Here is a 27,780-nt window from a genome sequence, read left to right on the forward strand (position 1 = left end):
TCTTTCAACATGCATGGCTTACGGAGGAAGAATTCTGTTCCACTTCCCCATGGAGGTAAGAGGAAATGAACAAGAACTAGAAAGAAAATAGAAGAAAACCCAGATGGGTGTGTATATATATGCTTGTACAAGTATGTGTAGTGTGACCTAAGTGTAAGTAGAAGTAGCAAGACGTACCTGAAATCTTGCATGTTTATGAGACAGAAAAAAGGACACCAGCAATCCTACCATCATGTAAAACAATTACAGGCTTCCGCTTTACACTCAGTTGGCAGGATGGTAGTACTACCTCCCTGGGCAGCTGCTGTCTACCAACCTACTACCTAGGAAAGAAGATATATAGTATATAATATATATATATATATATATATATATATATATATATATATATATATATATATATATATATATATATATATATATATATATATATATATATAATATATATAATATATAATATATATATATATATATATATATATATATATATATATAATATATATATATATATATATAATATATAAAATATATATATATATATATATATATATATATATATATATATATATATATATATATATATATATATATATATATATATATATATATATATATATATATATATATATATAATATATATATATCTACATCCTAGGTAGTAGGTTGGTAAACAGCAACCGCCCAGGGAGGTACTACCGTCCTGCCAAGTGAGTGTACAACGAAAACCTGTAATTGTTTTACATGATGGTAGGATTGCTGGTGTCTTTTGTCTGTCTCATAAACATGCAAGATTTCAGGTATGTCTTGCTACTTCTACTTGCACTTAGGTCACACTACACATACATGTACAAGCATATATATACACACCCCTCTAGGTATTCTTCTATTTTCTTTCTAGTTCTTGTTCTTGTTTATTTCCTCTTATCTCCATGGGGAAGTGGAACAGAATTCTTCCTCAGTAAGCCATGCATGTTGTAAGAGGCAACTAAAATGCAGGGAGCAATGGGCTAGTAACCCCTTCTTCCGTATAAATTTCTAAATTTAAGAGAAACTTTCGTTTTTCTTTTTGGGCCATCCTGCCTTGGTGGGATACGGCCGGTGTGTTGAAAGAAAGAAGAAGAAAGATATATATATATATATATAGTATATATATATATATATATATATATATATATATATATATATATATATATATATATATATATATATATATATATATCCTAGGTAGTAGGTTGGTAAACAGCAACCGCCCAAGGAGGTACTGCCATCCTGCTAAGTGAGTGTAAAACGGAAGCCTGTAATTGTTTAACACAATGGTAGGATTGCTGGTGTCTTTTTATTCTGTCTCATATACATGCAAGATTTCAGGTACGTCTTGCTACTTCTACTTACACTTAGGTCACACTTCACATACATGTACAAGCATATATACACGCACCCCGATGGGTTTTCTTCTATTTTCTTTCTAGTTCTTGTTCTTGTTTATTTCCTTTTACCTCTATGGAGAAGTGGAACAGAATTCTTCTTTCGTAAGCCATGCGTGTTGTAAGAGGCGACTAAAATGCCAGGAGCAAGGGGCTAGTAACCCCTTCTCCTGTATATATTACTAAATGTAAAAGGAGAAACTTACATTTGTCCTTTTGGGCCAACCCACCTCAGTGGGATATGGCTGGTGTGTTGAAATATATATATATATATATATATATATATATATATATATATATATATATATATATATATATATATATATATATATATATATATATATATATATATATACATATGCCAAATAAGGCAAGCGAAAATTTGTGTTTACCTGGAGAGAGTTCCGGGGGTCAACACCCCCGCGGCCCGGTCTGTGACCAGGCCTCATGGTGGATCAGAGCCTGATCAACCAGGCTGTTACTGCTGGCTGCACACAATCCAACATATGAGCGACAGCCTGGCTGGTCAGGTACTGACTTTAGGTGCTTGTCCAGTGCCTGCTTGAAGACAGCCAGGGGTCTATTGGTAATCCCCCTTATGTATGCTGGGAGGCAGTTGAACAATCTTGGGCCCCTGACACTTATTGTGTTGTCTCTTAATGTGCTAGTGACACCCCTGCTTTTCATTGGGGGGATGTTTCATCATCTGCCGAGCCTTTTGCTTTCGTAGCGAGTGATTTTCGTATGCAAGTTCGGTACTAGTCCCTCTAGGATTTTACAGGTGTATATAATCATGTATCTCTCCCGCCTGCATTCCAGGGAGTACAGGTTCAGGAACTTCAAGCGCTCCCAGTAATTGAGGTGTTTTATGTCCATTATGCGTGCCGTGAAAGTTCTCTGTACATTTTCTAGGTCAGCAATTTCACCTGCCTTGAAAGGTGCTGTTAGTGTGCAGCAATATTCCAGCCTAGATAGAACACGCGACCTGAAGAGTGTCATCATGGGCTTGGCATCCCTAGTTTGGAAGGTTCTCATTATCCATCCTGTCATTTTTCTAGCAGATGCAACTGATATAATGTTATGGTCCTTGAAGGTGAGATCCTCCAACATGATCACTCCCAGGTCTTTGATGTTAGCTTTTCGCTCTGTTTTGTGGCTGGAATTTGTTTTATACTCTGATGAAGTTTTAATTTCCTCATGTTTACCATATCGGAGTAATTGAAATTTCTCATCATTGAACTTCATATTGTTTTCTGCAGCCCACTGAAAGATTTGGTTGATGTCTGCCTGGAGCCTTGCAGTGTCTGCAATGGAAGACACTGTCATGCAGATTTGGATGTCATCTGCAAAGGAAGACACGGTGCTGTGGCTGACATCCTTGTCTATGTCAGATATGAGGATGAGAAAGAAGATGGGAGCGAGTACTGTGCCTTGTGGAACAGAGCTTTTCACCGTCGCCGCCTCAGACTTTACTCTGTTGACTACTACTCGTTGTTTTCTGTTTGTGAGAAAAATATAGATCCATCTACCAACTTTTCCTGTTATTCCTTTAGCACGCATTTTGTGCGCTATTATGCCATGGTCACACTTGTCGAAGGCTTTTGCAAAGTCTGTGTATATTACATCTGCATTCTTATTGTCTTCTAGTGCATCTAGGACCTTGTTGTAGTGAGCCAGTAATTGGGACAGGAGCGACCTGCTCTAAACCCATGTTGCCCTGGGTTGTGTAATTGATGGGTATCTAGATGAGTGGTGATCTTGCTTCTTAGGACCCTTTCAAAGATTTTTATGATATGGAATGTTAGTGCTATCGGCCTGTAGTTCTTTGCTATTGTTTTACTGCCCCCTTTGTGGAGTGGGGCTATGTCTGTTGTTTTTAGTAACTGTGGGATGACCCCCGTGTCCATGCTCCCTCTCCATAGGATGTTAAAAGCACGTGATAGGGGCTTCTTGCAGTTCCTGATGAACACAGAGTTCCATGAGTCTGGCCCTGGGGCAGAGTGCATGGGCATGTTATTTATCGCCTGTTCGAAGTCATCTGACATCAGGATAACATCAGATAGGCTTGTGTTTACCAAATTCTGTGGCTCACTCACAAAAAATTCATTTAAATCTTCGACTCTCAGTCTAGTTAGTGGCTTGCTAAAAACTGAGTCATATTAGGACTTGAGTAGCTCACTCATTTTCTTGCTGTCATCTGTGTAGGACCCATCTTGTTTAAGTTGTTCTTGACTTTGATTTGGCATAAGAAAATAAACACTTTGGGTTTCTTTTGACTTCATTTATGGCCTTTAGCTCTTCCCGCAATTCCTAACTCCTATAAGACTCCCTTAGCTTTAGTTCAATGTTTGCTATTTCTCTGACCAGTGTCTCCCTACGCATTTCAGATATATTGGCCTCTCTTAGCTGCTCTGTTATTCTTTTCCGTCGCCTGTACAGGGAGCGCCTGTCTCTTTCTGTTTTACATCTACTCCTCTTTTTTCTTAAAGGAATATGCCTTGAGCATACATCGAGTGCCACAGAGTTAATCTGCTCTAGGCATAAGTTGGGGTTTGTGTTGCTTAGTCTATCTTCCCAGCTTATATCGTTTAGGACTTGGTTTACTTGGTCCCACTTTATGTTCTTGTTATTTAAGTTGAATTTGGTGAAGGCTCCCTCGTGACTGATCTCATTTTGTCAGTCTGGGGCTCCGCGCATACATGTCTGTACCTCCATTATGTTGTGATGCGAGTATATTGTTTTTGATATGGTGACATTTCGTATCAGATCATCATTGTTAGTGAAGATGAGGTCCAGTGTATTCTCCAGTCTAGTAGGCTCTATTATTTGCTGGTTTAAGTTGAATTTTGTGCAGAGATTTAAAAGCTCGTGTGTGTGTGAGAGTTCTCGTCTGAGCTGCCTCCTGGTGTTATCACTGCAACAACATTATTTGCTATATTCCTCCATTTTAGGTGCCTTAAGTTGAAATCAATAATTTTGCAAAAATCATTCTGAACCTAAAAAAAAAAATATATTTCACTGTGTTTGTTTATTATTAAATTATTATAAACTTATCTAAAATATATTTAGTTGGATTAGGCTAAATTAAATTGTGCTTGTTATAATAAGGTTAGATAAGTTTTCTAAAGTTCTTTTGGTACAAAATTATTAATTTTTACATACACATACATAAAAAAAATATATCTTTAAATGTATAAGAGAAAAATTTTAGAAAGGTCTTAATTTTAAGTGTGTTCTTGCTAAATGAACAATTTTACCTATTCAGCACGATATATATATATATATATATATATATATATATATATATATATATATATATATATATATATATATATATATATATATATATATATATATATAATAAACATTGGCCAGTGACTGAGGGAGAACTGCGTTAAGTAGAGAGTTCTAAAGGCAAAAGAGGATCGTGCAATACTTGCCACATATTCAAAGACGAAGGTGAGCGTCTCTCTTGTGTGAATTATGTCGTGTAGAGTAACGATGTTTGCATGCTTGAGTTGCTTCAGGAGTGAGGCTTCCCTGATAGCAGTAAATGGTGCACCTTCCTCCTCCTGAAGCCGAATCTCCTTCAAGGCTACAACCTGGTTTGTCAGGCTGAAAAGAGAGAGAGCAATTAGCTACTGGGACAAAAAAAAAATACTACACTTAGAATAAATGTCTATGGTACTGAGGTACATGGTACTATGGTACAAGGATCCCACTGGAAATAAATCACTGACTTTTGAGGTTATTATAGGTAATCTACAAATATGCTGCTATGTATAATTTATGTAACTGTATTTATGTGTGTTTCTACCTGAATAAACTTACTAAATAATAAAACAGGTATTCTGAGCATCTTGTTAAATGTGGTTAAGACGGATTGTTTGAGGTGTGATAAACAAGTCGGGGTGAGGGAGGAATTCGGATGAACAAATTGGACATGTGGAGATGGAGAAGTTGGATGTATGAAGGAATACAAATGTCAAATCAAAGTTTAGTGTTTAAAAAAAAATCCTTGGAATGCACTATTTAAAACTACAAATCAGATAGATGAAATATACAGTGTTACAATGGATTAACATTAATAAAACACACAATAAAATACACAAAAAAATCTGCAATGTATTTCAATGCATGTGACTAATAGTAACAGCCTGGTTGATCAGCCTTGATACACCGCAAGGCCTGGTCATGGCCTGGGCCACGGGCGTGTTGACCCTAGGAACACTCTCCAGGTATGGCACTGTATTAATAAATGAGAAGACTACCTACATGGAGTCTACCTAGAGTGTGTTCCAAGGGTCAATGCCCCCACAACCTGGTCCTAGACCGGACCTACCGGAGGATGGCCTGATCAACCAGGCTGTTGGTGCTAGTTGCATGAAGTCCAACAAAAGCACCACAGCCCAGCTGATCAGGAACTGACTTGATAAATGATGGTTAAACAGCAGGTGCTAGAGTGCACGGGAAGTTAAAGGTCAAACCAGGAAATAATGTCAACAGTATCCAAACTTACCACAGATAAAAAAAAAAAACAATTGATTAAACTATTTACTAAAAAAAAAAAAAGACTTTTCAGAGAAAAGCAAGTCAAAACCACATACAAATTAACTGTGGTGGATAAGCTTAACATGACTTCAAAGGTCTTAAATGATGTGGACTTAAATTCCCATGGATTTTGGAAGAAATGTGCAGAGCTAAAGTTTTTGATCCATGTATGGAAGTTATTCCATCCACCTGATTCCACTGAAGTAATCCCTTCTGGGAAAGCTTCTTCAAGGCAGTGAGAGGAGGCTCTTGATCCAAGAAACTGAACCTGATCTCCCCATCTTTGGATTAAACCTGATTGCATCTCATTCCCTAAGTGCCGTATGACCCCCCCTTCCTCTTCATTTTAGCTCTCACCAACATGAAATTGAAAAAAAAAAATAAGATACACTGGGTCAAAATATTAACACTTAAAGTATTTTCTAACATCTCTGAGGCTCATATGATTGTTAAGATAAGATAAGATTTCGTTCGGATTTTTAACCCCGGAGGGTTAGCCACCCAGGATAACCCAAGAAAGTCAGTGCGTCATCGAGGACTGTCTAACTTATTTCCATTGGGGTCCTTAATCTTGTCCCCCAGGATGCGACCCACACCAGTCGACTAACACCCAGGTACCTATTTGCTGCTAGGTGAACAGGACAATAGGTGTAAGGAAACGTGTCGGAATTTCCACCCGCCGGGAATCGAACCCGGGCCCTCAGTGTGTGAAGCGCGCTCTCAAAAAAAAATCGAAAAATTATGGAAATTGAGTTATTTATACCGAAAAATGGCTTAACTCTTTGGCAACACAATGGTACCAGAATGAATGTTCTACAACGTTTCTACAAGAAATTATAGTAATTTATATCAGGTATGGTGACGGCGATGTGGGTAGCGAGTCTGCTCACAGCCCATATATTTTCTGGATTTTTTTCCTTGTTTTTTATCTCTTTTTCTTGCATTATTCTTTCTAATATAATAACTGACTATCTGGCATCATAAAATAGTAGGCGGAGCTTATCCGTAGACTTAGAGCCAACCAGGAACCATCTGGGGACGCTCGGCAGTGTTCCCGCTCCAGAGAGTCTGGAGAAATTACTTCATTATTACGCTTATATCAGCTTATATATCAACTCTACGGCTTATTTATCTATCAGAATTGATCTAATATGATATAATAAACACTATAAATAGCATACAAACATGTTATATACTCTAGACTGAATAAAATAAGCCATAATATGGCGAGAGACCATCGGGAATATTTCGATAAACATGAGTTACTACTCTCATGTCGTCTTCTTTGGTCTCTGAGTAAGAGAAAACGGTGTTTTGAAGAGGTTAACTGCACTAGAACATCAATTTACTAAAAAATGCAGCCAAACAAACGCGATTTTCGCGATTTTTTTTTTTTTGGAGACGGTGGGCCGGCCGGCACTCCAGGCCAATATCTCGGAAGTAACTTATTCACTTTACGGTACATAGTCTGCCTTTATTACTTAATTAAATGTAATAATATTCACAGAAATTGTAGAATAATGATTTCTCTAATTTGCATTTATTAATTTTTGGAAATATTCCACATACTTTGGGAGTTATGTGGGAGTAAAGGGCAGATTTTTTGCAACATTCCAAGAACTAACAGTTATTTAGAGGAAAGTTACTAATTACAAATTCGTATAGCATTGTTCTCTCGGCACCAAGTGTCCAAACAACCTTACGTCGTCCCATACAGGACAAGCAACCTGCCAAAGGGCATTTTCAGTAAATCAGTCCTTTTTCAGTCTTTTCTCAGTTGTTATTTGAGGTATATTTTTGATAAATATTTTCAAGAAAGAGTAAAAACACTTTGTCTTGTGCACCAAAACTGGAGGAAATCGGACGGTAAACAAAAAAGCAACATCTAATGCTGATACAGCCCCCTTCACTCACCCGCTGAGACAAGGATAAGCTCCAATTATCTTTCCATATGGCTCATATCTCTCATCTCTAGAACCAGCCTGCTGAAAAATCTATTTTCAGAACATATTCATGTGCCTGACTTGGTGTGGGCTTCACAGTGGAACAGTATACTCGAGGTTGTGCAAGAAAGGTATAAAATACCGACAATATGAAAGTATACTCGAGGTTTGGCCTGAAATACGCTGTGTACAGCACCCTCAGTATTCAAGCTAGCGATAACTAGCTTGCAGCTTTGAACTTGTCAGTCAGTTTTAGATGAAGGTTAGTATACTGACCACCTTAAAAACATAAGAAAGAAGAAACACTGCGGCAGGCCTACTGGCCCATGCGAGGCAGGTCCAAGTCACCTCCCGGATTAAACCAATGACCCTCCTAGTCAGGTCAGGTCACATCCACTTAAGGAAGGGTATGGCAGCAGATGTATTAGCACAAGCTAGTCAGGTCCAACTCACACCCACTCATGCATTTATCTAACCTATTAATTTTTTAAACTACACAACGTCTTAGCTTCTATGCGTAGGGAGTCACTGGTCAGAGAAATAACAAACATCGAACTTAAGCTAAAGGAATCTTATAGGAGTCAGGAATCGCGGGAAGAACTAAAAGTCATAAATGAAATCGAAAGAAACCCAAAATATTTCTTTTCTTATGCCAAATCAAAATCGAGAACAACATCCAGTATTGGGCCCCTACTTAAACAAGATGGGTCCTACACAGATGACAGCAAGGAAATGAGTGAGCTACTCAAGTCCCAATATGACTCAGTTTTTAGTAAGCCGCTAACCAGACTGAGAGTCAAAAATCAAAATGAATTTTTTATGAGAAAGCCACAGAATTTGGTTAACACAAGCCTATCTGATATCCTGACACCAAATGACTTCGAACAGGCGATAAATGACATGCCCATGCACTCTGCCCCAGGGCCAGACTCATGGAACTCCGTGTTCATCAAGAACTGCAAGAAGCCCCTATCACGAGCTTTTACCATCCTATGGAGAGGGAGCATGGACACGGGGGTCGTCCCACAGTTACTAAAAACAACAGACAAAGCCCCACTCCACAAAGGGGGCAGTAAAGCAATAGCAAAGAACTACAGACCGATAGCACTAACATCCCATATCATAAAAATCTTTGAAAGGGTCCTAAGAAGCAAGATCGCTACCCACCTAGATACCCATCAATTACACAACCCAGGGCAACATGGGTTTAGAGCAGGTCGCTCCTGTCTGTCTCAGCTACTAGATCACTACGGCAAGATCCTAGATGCACTAGAAGACAAACAGAATGCAGATGTAATATATATATATATATAGACTTTGCAAAAGCCTTCGACAAGTGTGACCATGGCGTAATAGCGCACAAAATGCGTGCTAAAGGAATAACAGGAAAAGTTGGTAGATGGATCTATAATTTCCTCACAAACAGAACACAAAGAGTAGTAGTCAACAGAGTAAAGTCTGAGGCGGCGACGGTGAAAAGCTCTGTTCCACAAGGCACAGTACTCGCTCCCATCTTCTTTCTCATCCTCATATCTGACAACAACAAGGATGTCAGCCACAGCACCGTGTCTTCCTTTGCAGATGACACCCGAATCTGCATGACAGTGTCTTCCATTGCAGACACTGCAAGGCTCCAGGCGGACATCAACCAAATCTTTCAGTGGGCTGCAGAAAACAATATGAAGTTCAACGATGAGAAATTTCAATTACTCCGATATGGTGAACATAAGGAAATTAAAACTTCATCAGAGTACAAAACAAATTCCTTCCACAAAATAGAGCGAAAAACCAACGTCAAAGACCTGGGAGTGATCATGTTGGAGGATCTCACCTTCAAGGACCATAACATTGTATCAATCGCATCTGCTAGAAAAATGACAGGATGGATAATGAGAACCTTCAAAACTAGGGATGCCAAGCCCATGATGACGCTCTTCAGGTCGCTTGTTCTATTCAGGCTGGAATATTGCTGCACACTAACAGCACCTTTCAAGGCAGGTGAAATTGCTGACCTAGAAAATGTAGAGAATCTTCACGGCGCGCATAATGGAGATAAAACACCTCAATTACTGGGAGCGCTTGAATTTCCTGAACCTGTACTCCCTGGAATGCAGGCAGGAGAGATACATGATTATATACACCTGTAAAATCCTAGAGGGACTAGTACCGAACTTGCACACGAAAATCACTCACAACGAAAGCAAAAGACTTGGCAGACGATGCAACATCCCCCCAATGAAAAGCAGGGGTGTCACTAGCATGTTAAGAGACAATACAATAAGTGTCAGGGGCCCGAGACTGTTCAACTGCCTCCCAGCATACATAAGGGGGATTACCAATAGACCTCTGGCAGTCTTCAAGCAGGCACTGGACAACAACCTAAAGTCGGTACCTGACCAGCCGGGCTGTGGCTCGTACGTTGGATTGCGTGCAGCCAGCAGTAACAGCCTGGTTGATCAGGCTCTGATCCACCAGGAGGCCTGGTCACAGACCGGGCCGCGGGGGCGTTGACCCCCGGAACTCTCTCAAGGTAAACTCCAGGTATGACAGTACTTGGGAGTTCGTTCTACTCATCCACAACTCTATTACCAAACCAGTGCTTTCCTATATCCTTCCTGAATCTGATTTTTTCCAACTTAAAACCGTTGCTACGAGTCGTGTCTTGGCTACATATTTTTAGCATGCTATTTTTATTCCCTTTATTTATTCCTGTTTTCCATTTATACACCTCAATCATATCACCCCTAATTCTATGCCTTTCTAGAGTGCAGATTCATGGCTCTCAGTTTATCCTCATAGGAAAGATATCTGATACATAGGATCAACTTCGCCATCCTCCTTTGTACGTTTTCCAGTGCATTTATATCCATTCAGTAATACGGTGACCAGCATAATCTAAATGAGGCCTAGCCAAAGATATATAGAGTTGAACAACAACATGAGGACTCCTATTATTTATGATCCTTGATATGAAGCCAAGGATTCTGTTCACTTTATTGCAAACACTTATGCACTGTTCTCTTGGTTTTAGATTACTGCTAACCAGAACTCCCATATCCATTTTGCAATCAGTAATATTAAAATCTACATTACTTAGTTTATATGTGTCATGGCTATTTTCTTGTCCAATGTTTAGAACTTTGCATCTGCCACTTCTCCGACCACTGTATCAGTCTATTTAAATCTTCTTGGAGTGGTCTAATGTCTTCATTTGAATGAATTAGGTAACTTATTTTGGTGTCATCAGCAAACTTGCGTATGTTGCTTTTTATTCCCTCATCAATGCCCTTTATATAAATTGTGAACAACAAAGGGCCCAACACTGACCCCTGTGGAACACCACTCGTGATGCACCCCCACTCTGATTTCTCTCCATTGATGCAAACTCTCTGCTGCCTATCTGTCAATCACCTCTAACGAGGAAAAAAATTCTCCTCCTATGCCGTGTGCCTTAATTTTCCTCAGTAGCCTATGATGTGGAACTCTTATCAAAAGCCTTACTTAAGTCCATTTGGCTTAGCGCTTCTTTTTGATTATAATAATAATTACTTAAGTCCATATACACAATATCATGTTCATTACCATGATCTACCTTCTCAAATACCTTGGTGAAAAAAGTTAGTAAATTCGTAAGGCAGGAACGCCCCTTTGTAAAACCGTGCTGAGATTCATTAATCAATTTATGCCTTTTAAGATGGCTACGAATTGCCTCAGCAATTACTGATTCCATAAATTTTCCCACTATGGAGGTAAGGCTTATTGGTCTATAGTTCAAAGCTAAGGACCTGTCACCTGCCTTGTAAATAGGCACTACATTTGCCATTTTCCACTTGTCCGGCACTATGCCAGCTTGTAGTGATACGTTGAAAAGGCTAGCCAGAGGTTTTCTAAGCTCCTCTTTACATTCCTTTAAAACCCTTGCAAACAGTTCATCAGGGTATGGCAATTTGTTCGGTTTTAATTTCTCTATTTGTCTGAGGACCATTTCATTAGTTACCCTAATTGTGCGTAGTTTATTGTCCTGTTCTATATAATTTATGGAATTTCGCTAGTATCTTCCTGCGTAAAAACTGAGATTGGGCCACTGAAAAGTGGTCCAATCTTGTCCCTAATCTTACCTCTATATACCTGAAAGAAACCTGGGTTAGTCTTCGAATCCCTTGCCACTTTAGCCTCATAATCTCCTTAGCTTTTCCTATCCCCCTTTTTTTTATTTCTCCATTCATTCATTAGAGATTTGCCGGTACTTCCGGCCCGGGTCTTCTCCAGATGGTGACCCGGCGGTGGCCCCCGGGGCGGGGGTGTCGTTCGTCTTCTTCATTCTTCTATCTTCTCTCTTGGGCCCTCCGGTTGGAGGGTAACTTCTTCTTCTATCTTGCATTGACTCCCCCAGTGGGGAGTGTCTTCTCGCTTGGGATCTTCAGTGTCACAGTTGGGCAGAGGCAGAAAACAGGGTCCCATTGGAGCCACACCCCAGCTTTAGCAGACAGCAAAGTGCTGGGGAAACTTGTCTTGATGGTAGTGCTAGAGGGGAATACCCTCTGCACCAGTCTGATTCAGAGGTATCAGCCTGTTCTTCAGTGCTTCGTGGTCAATTCCAGCATTGCTGAGGGCGGTGTAGATACGGTTGGCAAAGCGTTCCAAGTTGGGTGACAAAATGTCGTTGATGTCTTGCTCACATTCTGGAGTTCGCATTGAGTTCTTCTGGTTGGTTGTGCAGTGTCCACCACTCTTGCCCTTGGCTTCTTGTTGCCGTGGGGGATTGGTGGTGGCCTGGGGAGCTGCAGCTCTTGGTTCTTGAGTTTTGGCAGTCTTGACCTTGGCTCCTTGTTGTGGTGGAGCAGTAGTAGCGGTATGGGTAGTTGCAGCCCTTGGTTCTTGAGTTTTAGCTTTCTTGGCTGGCGGTTGAAGTGTCAGAGGCAAGGCCTCGGCTTGGATAGTTGCGGTGGCGGTGGAGGCAGGCGGTGGTGGACTCTCATTGGTGGGATTTGCCGACGTATCAGTGGTCTCAGATTGGTCCATCTTTATGTCGAGTGGAGGTTGTGTCAGTGGTGGAACAGCAGTTATGCTGGCAATATTTGCAGTGGTTTGTAGGATTTCACTGGAAGGTGGTGATGCAGGGAATGTGAGTCCAGGCATGTTGTTTAGTTGGAATACTTCGTTGATGGTGGTGTTGAAGGAGCCAGGCTCAGCTGCATTCTGTACATGAGCATACATGATGCAACATAGGATCTTGGTGGGATCGGCAGCAGGTGCTGTGAGGAAAGTGGTAGGAGCAGCTTGCGTGGCTTGTAGTATCTTGGTAGTGTCTGCTTGAATCTTGGCAATAGCAGAATATGTGGGTGCTTGTGGTTCGGACTTCTTTTGTTGTTGTTTCTTGAGTATGTCCCTTCTGATAGGACACCTGGCAGCAAGAGTATGGTGGTCATCCTTGCAGTTCAAGCATTTCGGTGGGGAAGCAGTAGTGCAATTCTTGAAGTCATGGCCCTCGAGGCCACAGGTGGAGCAGTACTTCTTGTCTTTGGCAGGGCAGTTTTTGGTGATATGCTGGTATGAGTAACAGTTATAGCACTGTGGGATTTGTTGGTATTATTTCTCTCTTTAAGTGAATACTGTATATTGATTTCTTAACTGCCCCTCTCCTCTTTTGATATACCTATATATGCCTCTCTTTTGACCAGTGAGATATTTTAATATGCTGTTTATCCATTGGGGTCATTTTTGGCTGATCTAATTTCCCTACTTGGAATATAAGTTGTCTGGGCAGCTAGAACTATGCTCTGAAAAACGTCATATTGGCAACCAACACCACCTACCTGACCCACAGTTAGGTCATTCCAATTTAGCCTGCCCAGGTAATTTCTCAGTCCCATGAAATTGGTCAAGAAGTCTGGGACAGAGACTTGATTGTAGTTATTTGGGTAATTCCATGATATACTGAAAATGAGTTGTGATCACTTTCCCCAAGCTCATCATTAACCTCAAGATTATTAATTAATGATTCCTTGTTGGCAAGAACCAAGTCAAGCAGATTATTTCTTCTAGTTGGTTTTGTCACAAACTGTTTTAAAAAGCAATCCTGAATTGTATCACGAAAGTCACTAGACTCAAGATTTCTTGTCACATTGTTCCAATCAATTTGTCTAAAGTTAAAATCTCCTATTAACACATTTTCATATCTAGACGCCTTATGAATTTCGTCCCATGGCAGCTTACTGTACTCCCTATCAAGATTTGGGGGCCTATAAATTACACCCAAAATTAATTTGTCTTGACCCTCTTTGTATTATTATAATCAAAAAGAAGCGCTAAGCCACAAGGACTATACAGCCCGACCCTCTTTGTAACTTGTCATGATTGTGACCAGACCTACCTGGAGTTCATTACCGCTGTAACTTGCTCAGCTATCAAAACTTTGGAGTCCAGTCCCTGGACCAATTATGTACCTCTGTAATCTTTTGACTATCGCCCACAGGATGGGTATGGGGTGCATAATAAACATATTAAACTAAACATGACCCTCGAGAAACTGTAGTCAAACAGATTCTGTGTCCCATGCTTCTAATCTTACATCTTGTCTAACACATTTTAAATTATCTGTGACATACACTGCCACTACACTACCCTTCTGTTGACCCCATCAGTGTGGAATATTTTATAGCCTTGTATGTGGCATTCAAAAGGCATTTCTCTATCTTTCAGGTTGAACCAGGTCTCCATTATAGCAATAGTGTCTATATTATCTGCACATGCATGTATTCTTAGCTCATCTATGTTGTTTCTTAGATTCCTACAATTAGTATAGTAAACCTTAAGGAAGCTAGTCACTCTCTGCTCTCTACTGTCTCTCACTGTTTGTTGATCAAATGCTTTGCCTTTACTAGCAACTGCTGTATAGCCCTTGTGGCTTAGCGCTTCTTTTTGATTATAATAATAATTTACTAGCAACTTTATTTTGAATATTGTCTATTAAAATCCCTGAGGCATCCTGGTAATATCTGCTGTTTTCTAGCAGGTGAGTTTTTTCTCTTAAGTAAGATTAAGATTTTGTTTGGATTTTTAACCCCGGAGGGTTAGCCACTCAAGATAATCCAAGAAAGGCAATGAGTCATCGAAGGACCGTCTGTTTTTATTTTCATTGGGGTCCTCAATTTTGTCCCCCAGGATGTGACCCACACCAGTCGACTAACACCCAGGTACCTACTTGCTAGGTGAACAGGATAACAGGTGTAAGGAAAAGCGTCGACATGTTTCCACCCCGCTGGGAATCGAACCCCGCCGTCCACGTGTGAAGCGAGAGCTTTGCCAGCCAGGCCACGTGTGAGAGGGGTCGCTCAGGGCTTTGAGTTCTTATGGATATCCTTTCAGGCTCCATAGGCTTTCCTGTGTCAAGCTATCTGTATTACTTGCACCAGCAACGCTTCAACTGTTATTACTAAGTTGCACAGTTTTCTTGACTAGTTACTGCCCTCCAAGTCTCTGGCATTAACGCCTGTTCCTGCAAGAAGATCTCTCGGAATTTTATATTTAGTTCTTTGCAGATGAGCTTGTTGTTTTATTTGAATAAACCTAATTCAATCTACGCAGTCTATTACTCATGTTTTCTCTTAATTTAACCGTAAAGTATCTTTGGGTTTCTTTTAATCTTGGTTGCTGCGTGTGGAGTGTGTGCTATATCGGAAGAGGACTCCGTGTGGAGCTCCAGTCTTGGCTGATATGCTGAGGCCGACTAAGCAAGGCTTTAATATACAGTAAATCTTCTTTATATCTTGGCCTGGCCACGACTGCAGCAGTGACCGTCTCCGTCACTGCAGCTCCCGTGTTATGTGCCACTTGGCGGACTCCCCAGAGCCTCATGTGGTGCGTATCTCCACCACTGATATCACTAGACATTTTGCCCCATCCTCTTCGGCTTGCTGGTATCACATTCGAGGAGAGAAGGAATTACCTTTTTTTTTTTTTTTTTTTTACACATCGCTGGGCTGATCTTCTCTCTCCACCCCCCCCCCACACACACATTTAATCGAATTTATATAAACTTATTATTTTTGGTCCGAATATTTATATTATTATTCAGAAGTTTCTCTCTTCTTACATTGCTATACTTTTTGGAAAGGTTTAGGATGAGGTGCTCTCCAGATTGAATAAAAAATTACTCGCTTGTTGCACTGTGTGTACACTCACCTAAGTCACCTAACTGTGGTTGCATAGGTTGAGTCATAGCTCCTGGGTTGCTACTAGATTCACTCCCTTCTCCATAAGCTTTATCATACCTCTTCTTAAAACTATGTATGGATCCTGCCTCCACTACATCACTTTGCAGATTATTCCACTTCCTGACAACTCTATAACTGAAGAAATACTTCCTAACATTCCTGTGACTCATCTGAGTCTTCAACTTTCAAATGTGACCCCTTGTTTGCTGTGTGTCATTTCTGAAACATCCCGTCTCCATCCACCTTATCAATTCCTCTCAGTATTATGTATGTCGTTATCATGTTTCCCCTATCCCTCCTGTCCTCCAGTGTCATCAGGTCGATTTCCCTTAACCTTTCCTCGTAGGACATGCTCCTCAGCTCCGGGACTAGTCTTGTTACAAACTTTTGCACTTTTTCTAATTTCTTGACGTGCTTGACCAGATGTAAGTTCCTAACTGATGCTGCATACTCTAATATGGGCCTGACGTACACAGTGTACAGAGTCTTAAACGATTCCTTACTGAAGTGTTGGAACGCTATGATTAGGTTTGCCAGGCGCCCATGTGCTGCAGTAGTTATTTGGTTGATGTGCGCCTCAGGAGATGTGCTCGGAACTATACTCACCCCGAGGTCCTTTTCCTTGAGTGAAGTTTGGAGTCTTTGACCCCCTAGCCTATATTCTGTTTGCGATCTTCTTTGCCCTTCCCCAGTCTTCACGACTTTGCACATGGTGGGGTTGAATTCCAGGAGCCAGTTGTTGGACCAGGCCTGCAGCTTGTCCAGATCCCATTGTAGTCCTGCCTGATCCTCATCATGTGTGTGTGTGTGTGTGTGTTAGTTACCATTTTGTCCTAGGCACATGTCGATTAGACACTAGGCCTGTTGTAGGTGTGTAGGTGTGTGTGTGTGTGTGTGTGTGTGTGCATGTGTGTGTGTGTGTGTGTGTGTGTGTGTGCATGTGTGTGTGTGTGTGTGTGCATGTGTGTGTGTATATATATGTGTGTGTGTGTGTGTGTGTGTGTGTGTGTGTTAGTTACCATTTTGTCCTAGGCACATGTCGATTAGACACTAGGCCTGTTGTAGGTGTGTGTGTGTGTGTGTGTGTGTGTGTGTGTGTGTGTGTGTGTGTGTATGTGTGTGTATATATATGTGTGTGTGTGTGTGTGTGTGCATGTGCATGTTTGTGTGTTAGTTACCATTTTGTCCTAGGCACATGTCGATTAGACACTAGGCCTGTTGTGTGTGTGTAGGTGTGTAGGTGTGTAGGTGTGTGTGTGTGTGTGTGTGTGTGTGTGTGTTGTGTGTGTGTGTGTGTGTGTACTCACCTATTTGTACTCACCTATTTGTGGTTGCAGGGGTCCAGTCATAGCTCCTGGCTCCGCCTCTTTGCTGATTGCTACTAGGTCCTCTCTCTCCCTGCTCCATGAGCTCTATCATACCTTGCCTTAAAACTATGTATGGTTCCCGCCTCCACTACTTCACTTTCTAGGCTATTCCACGGCTTGACTACGCTATGACTGAAGAAATACTTCCTAACATCCCTTTGATTCATCTAAGTCTTCAACTTCCAATTGTGACCTCTTGTGTCTGTGTCCCATCTTTGGAACTTCCCGTCTTTGTCCATCTCATCTAGTCCGCGCAGTATTTTATATGTCGTTATCATGTCTCCCCTGACCCTCCTGGCCTCCAGTGTCAGGCCGATTTCCCTCAACCTTTCTTCGTAGGACAATCCCCGTAGCTCTGGGACTAGTCTTGTTGCAAACCTTTGCACTTTCTCTAATTTCTTGACGTGTGTGTGTGTGTGTGTGTGTGTGTGTGTGTGTGTGTGTGTGTGTATGTGTGTATGTGTATGTGTGTGTGTATGTGTGCGTGTGTATATGTGTGTGTGTATGTGTGTGTGTGAGTGTATGTGTGTATGTGTATGTGTGTGTGCATGTACTCACCTAGTTGTACTCACCTAGTTGAGGTTGCGGGGGTCGAGTCCGAGCTCCTGGCCCCGCCTCTTCACTGATCGCTACATGTGTGTGTGTGTGTATGTGTGTGTGTATGTGTGTATGTGTGTATGTGTATGTGTGTGTATGTGTGTGTGTATGTGTGTGTGTGTGTACTCACCTATTTGTGGTTGCAGGGGTCGATTCACAGCTCCTGGCCCCGCCTCTTCGCTGATTGCTACTAGGTCCTCTCTCTCCCTGCCCCATGAGCTCTATCATACCTCGCCTTAAAACTATGTATGGTTCCTGCCTCCACTACATCACTTTCTAGGCTATTCCATGGCCTGACTACTCTATGACTGAAGAAATACTTCCTAACATGTGTATGTGTGTGTATGTGTGTATGTGTGTGTATGTGTGTATGTGTGTGTGTATGTGTGTATGTGTGTGTGTGTATGTGTGTGTGTGTGTGTATGTGTGATAGTTACCATTTTGTCCTAGGCACATGTCGATTAGACACTAGGCCTGTTGTAGGTGTGTAGGTGTGTGTGTGTGTGTGTGTGTGTGTGTGTGCATGTGTGTGTGTATATATATGTGTGTGTGTGTGTGTGTGTGTTAGTTACCATTTTGTCCTAGGCACATGTCGATTAGACACTAGGCCTGTTGTGTGTGTGTAGGTGTGTAGGTGTGTAGGTGTGTAGGTGTGTAGGTGTGTAGGTGTGTGTGTGTGTGTGTGTGTGTGTGTCTATGTGTGTCTGTGTATGTGTGTGTGTATGAATACACATAATGTAAAGCAAGTTTGTATTTCGCCCGTTTCTCTCCAGATTAATTAAGCTCTATCAAGTCTCAGACGTGATAATTCAATCCTCAGCGAAGCATCGTTTAAAATAACGATATCCTCTGCATTACCGTCTTTATACCCTGATTTCCACTCTGGGTGAGGGAAAGCTCAAGGGGGAGGTGAAGGAGGTAAGTGGTGGAAAGACTGTCGTCTTTCCATGTGTGTCATCCATCTCAAGGAGTAAAGAGATAAATTAGACACATGTGCAACAATTGGGTATCTTTATTACGGAAACGTTTTGCCAACTGTTGCACGTGTGTCTAATTTATCAACTTGTCGGTTCTCTGAACCATTCATCTACAAGGAGTAAAGGAGTTACTGTAAACACCTGCTTTAGTGGCAAATGGCTAGTGTTGAATATAAACATGCGTGGGAATGGTTAAGTGCGAATACCGCCTGCCAAGCATAGTCCAAGAGGCCTACTTATGTGCTTCAGCTGTATTTTTGTTCTCGTCTGTATGTGAATACTGGAAAACAAAGAACAGAAAGAGGTGTGAAAGGGACGGATGATGGGGGTAAAAGATACAATTAAAATGAAATAAAAATAATGAAAGTGGATGTAGAAACACGTATGTCTGTCACTGACAGATACACTCATGGAAACAAATCAAAATCATAAATTTGGCGAGGAGCGGATTCACCAACCGTGTGAAGGCCAGAAAGCCAGAACAGCGGGTGGAGGTGGAGAATCATTAGAATAAAGGTACGATACCAACAGATTGAGAGACAGGTGCAACACCTTGGTATTCTTGGTATTCTTTCCGTTTCTCAAAAAAGGAATCCAAGTAATGCACACGATGGTAAATACAGCAAGCAGAGGGAGTGAGTGACCGTAGTCATCACGAGGAAGATACGAAAAGAGGAACACTTCAGGAGGCCAACTGGCCCATACTAGGCACGACGATACGATAGGACTCACAGGTAAGGACCCACGAGGGGCGAGGGGCAAGTGGGGACAGTACGAAGAATAGACGGTGAGAGGAATGTCTTGAGTCGAAGAGAGAAGAGTCAGGACTAGACCCAACTGCTAAGCCAGAATAACAATGACGAAAGACGATGTAGAGACAACAGGAACTCTGCAGGTGCTGACTTGCTGGATGGAAGATTGCTGCTACTTGATGGTGATTGGTGGCTGCAGGCGACAAGGGAGGAGCTCAACGTTGATTGGTCATTTCATAATGGCTTGGTGGTTATTTGGAATTGTGTGTATGTGTGTATGTGTGTGTACTCACCTATTTGTTCTCACCTATTTGTGGTTGCAGGGGTCGAGTCACAGCTCCTGGCCCCGCCTCTTCGCTGATTGCTACTAGGTCCTCTCTCCCTGCCCCATGAGCTCTATCATACCTCGCCTTAAAACTATGTATGGTTCCTGCCTCCACTACATCACTTTCTAGGCTATTCCATGGCCTGACTACTCTATGACTGAAGAAATACTTCCTAACATGTGTATGTGTGTGTGTATGTGTGTGTGTGTGTGTATGTGTGTGTGTATGTGTGTGTGTATGTGTGTGTGTATGTGTGTGTGTGTGTATGTGTGTATGTGTGTGTGTGTGTGTGTACTCACCTATTTGTACTCACCTATTTGTGGTTGCAGTGGTCGAGTCACAGCTCCTGTCCCCGCCTCTTCGCTGATTGCTACTAGGTCCTCTCTCTCCCTGCCCCATGAGCTCTATCATACCTCGCCTTAAAACTATGTATGGTTCCTGCCTCCACCACATCACTTTCTAGGCTATTCCATGGCCTGACTACTCTATGACTGAAGAAATACTTCCGAACATCCCTTTGATTCATCTGAGTCTTCAACTTCCAATTGTGACCTCTTGTGTCTGTGTCCCATCTCTGGAACATCCCGTCTTTGTCCACCTCGTCTATTCCGCGCAGTATTTTATATGTCATTATCATGTCTCCCCTGACCCTCCTGGCCTCCAGTGTCGTCAGGCCGATTTCCCTCAACCTTTCTTCATAGGACAATCCCCGTAGCTCTGGGACTAGTCTTGTTGCAAACCTTTGCACTTTCTCTAATTTCTTGACGTGCTTGACTAGGTGTGGATTCCAAACTGGTGCTGCATACTCCAGTATGGGCCTGACGTAGATGGTGTACAGAGTCTTAAACGAATCCTTACTGAGGTATCGGAACGCTATCCGTAGGTTTGCCAGGCGCCCGTATGCTGCAGCAGTTATCTGATTGATGTGCGCCTCAGGAGATATGCTCGGTGTTATACTCACCCCCAGATCTTTTTCCTTGAGTGAGGTTTGCAGTCTTTGGCCATCTAAACTATATTGTGTCTGCGGTCTTTTTTGCCCTTCCCCAATCTTCATGACTTTGCATTTGGCAGGGTTAAATTCAAGGAGCCAGTTGCTGGACCAGGCTTGTAGCCTGTCCAGATCTCTATGTAGTCCTGCCTGATCCTAGTCCGATTCGATTCTTCTCATTAACTTCACATCGTCTGCAAACAAGGACACTTCTGAGTCTATCCCTTCCGTTATGTCGTTCACGTATACCAAGAAAAGCACAGGTCCTAGGACTGACCCCTGTGGAACCCCGCTTGTCACAGGCGCCCACTCTGACACCTCGTCGTGTACCATGACTCGTTGTTGCCTCCCTGTCAGATATTCTCTGATCCATTGCAGTGCCTTTCCTGTTATGTGTGCCTGGTCCTCTAGCTTTTGCAGTAACCTCTTGTGAGGAACTGTGTCGAAAGCCTTCTTGCAGTCCAAAAATACGCAGTCGATCCACTCCTCTCTCTCTTGTCTTACTTCTGTCACCTTGTCATAAAACTCTAGTAGGTTTGTGACACAGGATTTTCCTTCCCTGAAACCGTGCTGGTTGTCAATTATACACTTGTTTCTTTCCAGGTGCCCCACCACTCTCCTCCTGATGATCTTCTCCATGACCTTGCATACTATACACGTTAGTGATACAGGTCTGTAGTTTAGTGCCTCATGTCTGTCTCCCTTTTTAAAAATTGGGACTACATTTGCCATTTTCCATACCTCAGGGAGTTGCCCAGTTTCAAATGATGTGTTGAAGATCTTTGTTAATGGCTCACACAATATCTCTGCTCCCTCTTTAAGGACCCATGGAGAGATGTTGTCTGGTCCCACCGCCTTTGAGGTGTCAAGTTCGCATAGCAGCTTCTTCACCTCCTCCTTGGTTATATGTACCTCATCCAGCACTTGCTGGTGTGCCCCCCCCCTGTTCTGATTTCTTGGAGTCCTACTGGTTTCCACTGTAAATACCTCTTTAAATCTTGTGTTGAGCTCCTGACATACCTCTCGGTCGTTTCTTGTGAATTCCCCATCACCCTTCCTCAGTCTGATTACCTGGTCCTTGACTGTTGTTTTCCTCCTGATGTGGCTGTACAACAGCTTCGGGTCAGTCTTTACTTTTGATGCTATGTCATTTTCATATTGTCTCTGAGCCTCCCTTCTTATCTGTGCATATTCGTTTCTGGCTGATTTCTTTATTTTCCTGAGTTCTCTGTCTTCTGTACCTTTTCCATTCTCTAGTACACCTAGTTTTTGCCTCCCTACACCTTTGGGTGAACCAAGGACTCGTTCTGTTCTTCCCATTATTTCTGTTTCCCTTGGGAACAAACCTCTCCTCTGCCTCCTTGCATTTTGTTGCTACATAGTCCATCATTTCTTGTACTGGTTTTCCTGTCAGTTCCCTCTCCCACTGAATGTCTTGAAGGAAGTTCCTCATGCCTGAGTAGTTCCCCCTTTTGTAGTTTGGTTTTTCCCAGCCTATTCCTGCTACTCTCTCCACTTGGAGCTCAACTATGTAGTCGAAGCACAGAACCACATGATCACTAGCTCCCAGGGGCCTTTCATACATGATACCCTCGATGTCCGAACTACTCATGGTGAATACAAGGTCCAACCTTGCTGGTTCATCCTCTCCTCTCTCTCTGGTAGTGTCTCTAACATGTTGATGCATGAGGTTCTCCAGTACCACATCCATCATCTTGGCTCTCCATGTTTCGGGACCCCCATGGGGCTCCAGGTTTTCCCAGTCAATCTCCTTGTGATTGAAATCACCCATAACTAGTAATTTTGCTCCCCCATGTGTGCTCTCCTGGCCACCTCGGCTAGTGTGTTGATCATTGCTCTGTTGCTCTCATCGTATTCTTCTCTTGGTCTCCTGCAGTTCTGTGGTGGGTTGTACATTACTGCAATTATCACCTTATGTCCCTCAGACTGGATTGTTCCTACTAAGTAGCCCCTTTCGCCCATGCCATCCATTCCTTCCATTTTCTCAAAACCCCACTGGTTTTTAATGAGCAGTGCCACTCCTCCTCCCTCTGTCTTTCCTGAAGATTTGATATCCGGATGGAAAGATTGAATCTGTTATTATTCTGGTGAGTTTTGTTTCTGTGAGTGCTATTATGTCTGGGGATGTCTCTTTGATTCTTTCGTGCCACTCCTCATACTTGTTTGTTATTCCATCTGCATTTGTATACCACACCTTCAACTTCTTTCCTAAGACTGTGGTCTGGGAAGTATATTGGGGTTGGGGAAGTGGGAGACCTGGTAAGGAACTATGGGTTGTTGCTGTGGGGGTGAAGTTTGTAATGTAGTGGGTGGGGGCATTGGATGTGGCATGGGTGTTTTGATTTAGAGTGTTTGGTTGCACTGGGGTTGACCTGGTTGGGAGGCTTCTATAGAAAGTTGTGAGGGAGGCTGTATTTGATTTTCTTCCTGGGTCTGGGATCTCCTGTCTGTCTTCTCCATCCCCTCTCTTTCCTCCTTTCGCCTTTGTACCATCTCTCTCAGTTTCTTCCTTTCTTCTTGTGTTCTGTCGCGGTCGAGATACACCCTCCTGTATGCCGTCATGTCCCTTAATCGTGCTTTCTCCTGCAGGATCCTGGTCCAAGTCGCTTCTGCCTTGAAGGTCACTCTCACTGGCCGGGTTCTTTTTTTAACAAACCCCCCTATTCTCCGAAAATTTTCCAGCTGGGTCATATCGTCTTCTCCTATTGCTTTCATGATGCTTTCAATTGCTTTTTTTCCCCTTGTTTTCTTGCTTCATATGTTTCCCCTTCGACTTCCTGGAGCCCATACACAAAGACTGACCTCACCCTTTCATTCTCCCACTGCATATCCCTGTGTATCCCCTCATTTAATTTGGTTTCCTCCACTGCAGCTTTCCTTTCATCAGTTTCACTGGCTAATGTACTTGGGCTCAGTGGCCTGTCATTTTCCCTTCTCGGCTTTCCTTGGGCTCTGTTGTTGTCTGTTAGGGCCTCCACATAAAGCTTAGCTCTTTCATTTGCTACAGTCTCCTCTGATAGAGCATCTCCATGCAGTTGTGCCCCTTCTTTCCCTACAGTCCCCTTATTTGTGGCTGAGATAGCAGTCTCTGTTGTCAATCCCAAAATGTTCTTTAGTTCTTTAGGCTGTTTCAGATTTTTCAATTCCTCTTCTAAACTCTGTATCCTAGCTTCTGCTGCTTTGACATGCACCTCCCACTTCCTGCTTTCCATATCTATCCTCTCTTCCATTCTCATGCTAAGTTCTTCTAGTTTCTTTTCCCATTCATGATCCCTTTTTATGAGCTCTGCTGCCCAATCTTCCTTTGCATTTTCTTCCTCCTGTCCCTTGGTTTTTCTTGTTGCTCTCTGGCAACCCATTTTTGTTTTATCCTGATTGCCTCAGAGTGGGAAACCTATGTAGTTCTGTATGTTAGGTTAGTAGTGTGTGTGTCAGAGTGTGGGGGGGGGGGAAGTAGTGGAGGAACTGTGGCTATTTGGGAGCTGAGTGGGGAGGGGTGGGGAAGGTTTGGGGTGAACGGGGGAGGGGAGGGTGATCGAGGGAGGGGAGGGATCAGGGGAAGTAGTGAGATGTCGGTGGTGAGGGGGGAGTGTATGTGTGTCTGGATATGTGTGTGTGTGTGTGTACTCACCTAGTTGTACTCACCTAGTTGAGGTTGCAGGGGTCGAGTCCAAGCTCCTGGCCCCGCCTCTTCACTGGTCACTACTAGGTCACTCTCCCTGAACCATGAGCTTTATCGTACCTCTGCTTAAAGCTATGTATGGATCCTGCCTCCACTACATCGCTTCCCAAACTATTCCACTTCCTGACTACTCTGTGGCTGAAGAAATACTTCCTAACATCCCTTTGATTCATCTGTGTCTTCAGCTTCCAACTGTGTCCCCGTGTTGCTGTGTCCAGTCTCTGGAACATCCTGTCTTTGTCCACCTTGTCAATTCCTCTCAGTATTTTGTAAGTCGTTATCATGTTCCCCCTATCTCTCCTGTCCTCCAGTGTCGTCAGGTTGATTTCCCTTAACCTCTCCTCCTCTTAACCCTGGGACTAGTCTTGTTGCAAACCTTTGCACTTTCTCTAGTTTCTTTACATGCTTGGCTAGGTGTGGGTTCCAAACTGGTGCCGCATACTCTAATATGGGCCTAACGTACACGGTGTACAGGGTCCTGAACGACTCCTTATTAAGATGTCGGAATGCTGTTCTGAGGTTTGCCAGGCGCCCATATGCTGCGGCAGTTATTTGGTTGATGTGCGCTTCAGGAGATGTGCCTGGTGTTATACTCACCCCAAGATCTTTTTCCTTGAGTGATGTTTGTAGTCTCTGGCCCCTTAGACTGTACTCCGTCTGCGGTCTTCTTTGCCCTTCCCCAATCCTCATGACTTTGCACTTGGTGGGATTGAACTCCAGGAGCCAGTTGCTGGGCCAGGTCTGCAGCCTGTCCAGATCCCTTTGTAGTTCTGCCTGGTCTTCGATCGAATGAACCCTTCTCATCAACTTCACGTTATCTGCAAACAGGGACACCTCGGAGTTTATTCCTTCCGTCATGTCGTTCACAAATACGAGAAACAGCACTGGTCCTAGGACTGACCCCTGTGGGACCCCGCTGGTCACAGGTGCCCACTCTGACACCTCGCCACGTACCATTACTCGCTGCTGTCTTCCTGACAAGTATTCCCTGATCCATTGCAGTGCCTTCCCTGTTATCCCTGCTTGGTCCTCCAGTTTTTGCACTAATCTCTTGTGTGGTACTGTGTCAAAAGCCTTCTTGCAGTCCAAGAAAATGCAATCCACCCACCCCTCTCTCTCTTGTCTTACTGCTGTCACCATGTCATAGAACTCCAGTAGGTTTGTGACACAGGATTTCCCATCTCTGAAACCATGTTGGCTGCTGGTGATGAGATCATTCCTTTCTAGATGTTCCACCATTCTTCTCCTGACAATCTTTTCCATGATTTTGCATGCTATACATGTCAGTGACACTGGTCTGTAGTTTAGTGCTTCATGTCTGTCTCCTTTTTTAAAGATTGGGACCACATTTGCTGTCTTCCATGCCTCAGGCAATCTCCCTGTTTCGATAGATGTATTGAATATTGTTGTTAGGGGTACACATAGCGCCTCTGCTCCCTCTCTCAGGACCCATGGAGAGATGTTATCTGGCCCCATTGCCTTTGAGGTATCTAGCTCACTCAGAAGCCTCTTCACTTCTTCCTCGGTTGTGTGTACTGTGTCCAGCACATGGTGGTGTACCCCACCTCTCCGTCTTTCTGGAGCCCCTTCTGTCTCCTCTGTGAACACTTCTTTGAATCTCTTGTTGAGTTCCTCACATACTTCACGGTCATTTCTTGTTGTCTCTCCTCCTTCCTTCCTTAGCCTGATTACCTGGTCCTTAACGGTTGTTTTCTTCCTGATGTGGCTGTATAACAGCTTCGGGTCAGATTTGGCTTTTGCTGCTATGTCGTTTTCATATTGACGTTGGGCCTCCCTTCTTATCTGTGCATATTCGTTTCTGGCTCTACGACTGCTCTCCTTATTCTCCTGGGTTCTTTGCCCTCTATATTTCTTCCATTCCCTAGCACACTTGGTTTTTGCCTCCTTGCATCTTTGGCTGAACCATGGGCTCATCCTGGCTTTTTCATTATTCCTGTTACCCTTGGGTACAAACCTCTCCTCAGCCTCCTTGCACATTGTTGCTACATATTCCATCATCTCATTAACTGGCTTCCCTGCCAGTTCTCTGTCCCACTGAACCTCATTCAGGAAGTTCCTCATTCCTGTGTAGTCCCCTTTCCTGTAGTTTGGTTTCATTTGTCCTTGCCTTCCTGCTTCCCCCTCCACTTGTAGCTCTACTGTGTATTCGAAGCTCAAAACCACATGATCGCTGGCCCCAAGGGGTCTTTCATATGTGATGTCCTCAATATCTGCACTACTCAAGGTGAATACTAAGTCCAGTCTTGCTGGTTCATCCTCTCCTCTCTCTCTTGTAGTGTCCCTTACGTGTTGGTACATGAAATTTTCCAGTACCACCTCCATCATCTTAGCCCTCCATGTATCTTGGCCCCCATGTGGCTCCAAGTTCTCCCATTCGATCTCCTTGTGGTTAAAGTCACCCATGATCAGGAGCTTTGCCCTGCATGCATGAGCTCTTCTTGCCACTGCAGCCAGTGTGTCAACCATCGCTCTATTGCTCTCGTCATACTCTTGCCTTGGCCTCCTGCTGTTCTGTGGTGGGTTATACATCACTGCAATTATCACCTTGGGACCACCAGAATGAAGCTTTCCCGCTATGTAATCACTTTCTTCTCCGCTGTCTCCTCTCTCCAGCTCATCAAAATTCCATCGGTGTTTGATCAGCAATGCCACTCCTCCACCCCCCCTGTTCCTTCTGTCTTTTCTCAGGACCTGGTATCCCGCTGGAAAGATGGCATCTGTTATCATACCTGTAAGCTTGGTTTCTGTGATCGCTATGATGTCTGGTGATGCCTCTTTGACTCTTTCGTGCCACTCCTCCCACTTGTTTGTTATTCCATCAGCGTTTGTGTACCATACCTTCAGTTTCCTTTCTAACACTGTGGTTTGGGAGGCCTGTGGGGGTGGGAGACCTGGTAGCTTACTGTGGGATTCTA

General features: G+C 43.0%; 1 protein-coding gene across 4 annotated transcripts in view; it reads right to left on the bottom strand.

Moving 5' to 3' along the window:
• Eip63E (cyclin dependent kinase Eip63E) overlaps positions 1–27,780 on the bottom strand; it is a 528,910-nt gene that overhangs the window by 76,027 nt on the left and 425,103 nt on the right. For all 4 annotated transcript variants that reach the window (XM_070088663.1, XM_070088664.1, XM_070088661.1 and 1 more), the window contains one exon: positions 4,865–5,039. In XM_070088663.1, the coding sequence (XP_069944764.1) occupies positions 4,865–5,039 (175 nt within the window). The remainder of the gene's footprint in view (positions 1–4,864; positions 5,040–27,780) is intronic.

Source organism: Cherax quadricarinatus, chromosome 25 (genome assembly GCF_038502225.1).
Source record: "Cherax quadricarinatus isolate ZL_2023a chromosome 25, ASM3850222v1, whole genome shotgun sequence".
In the NCBI taxonomy this organism is placed as follows: domain Eukaryota; kingdom Metazoa; phylum Arthropoda; class Malacostraca; order Decapoda; family Parastacidae; genus Cherax; species Cherax quadricarinatus.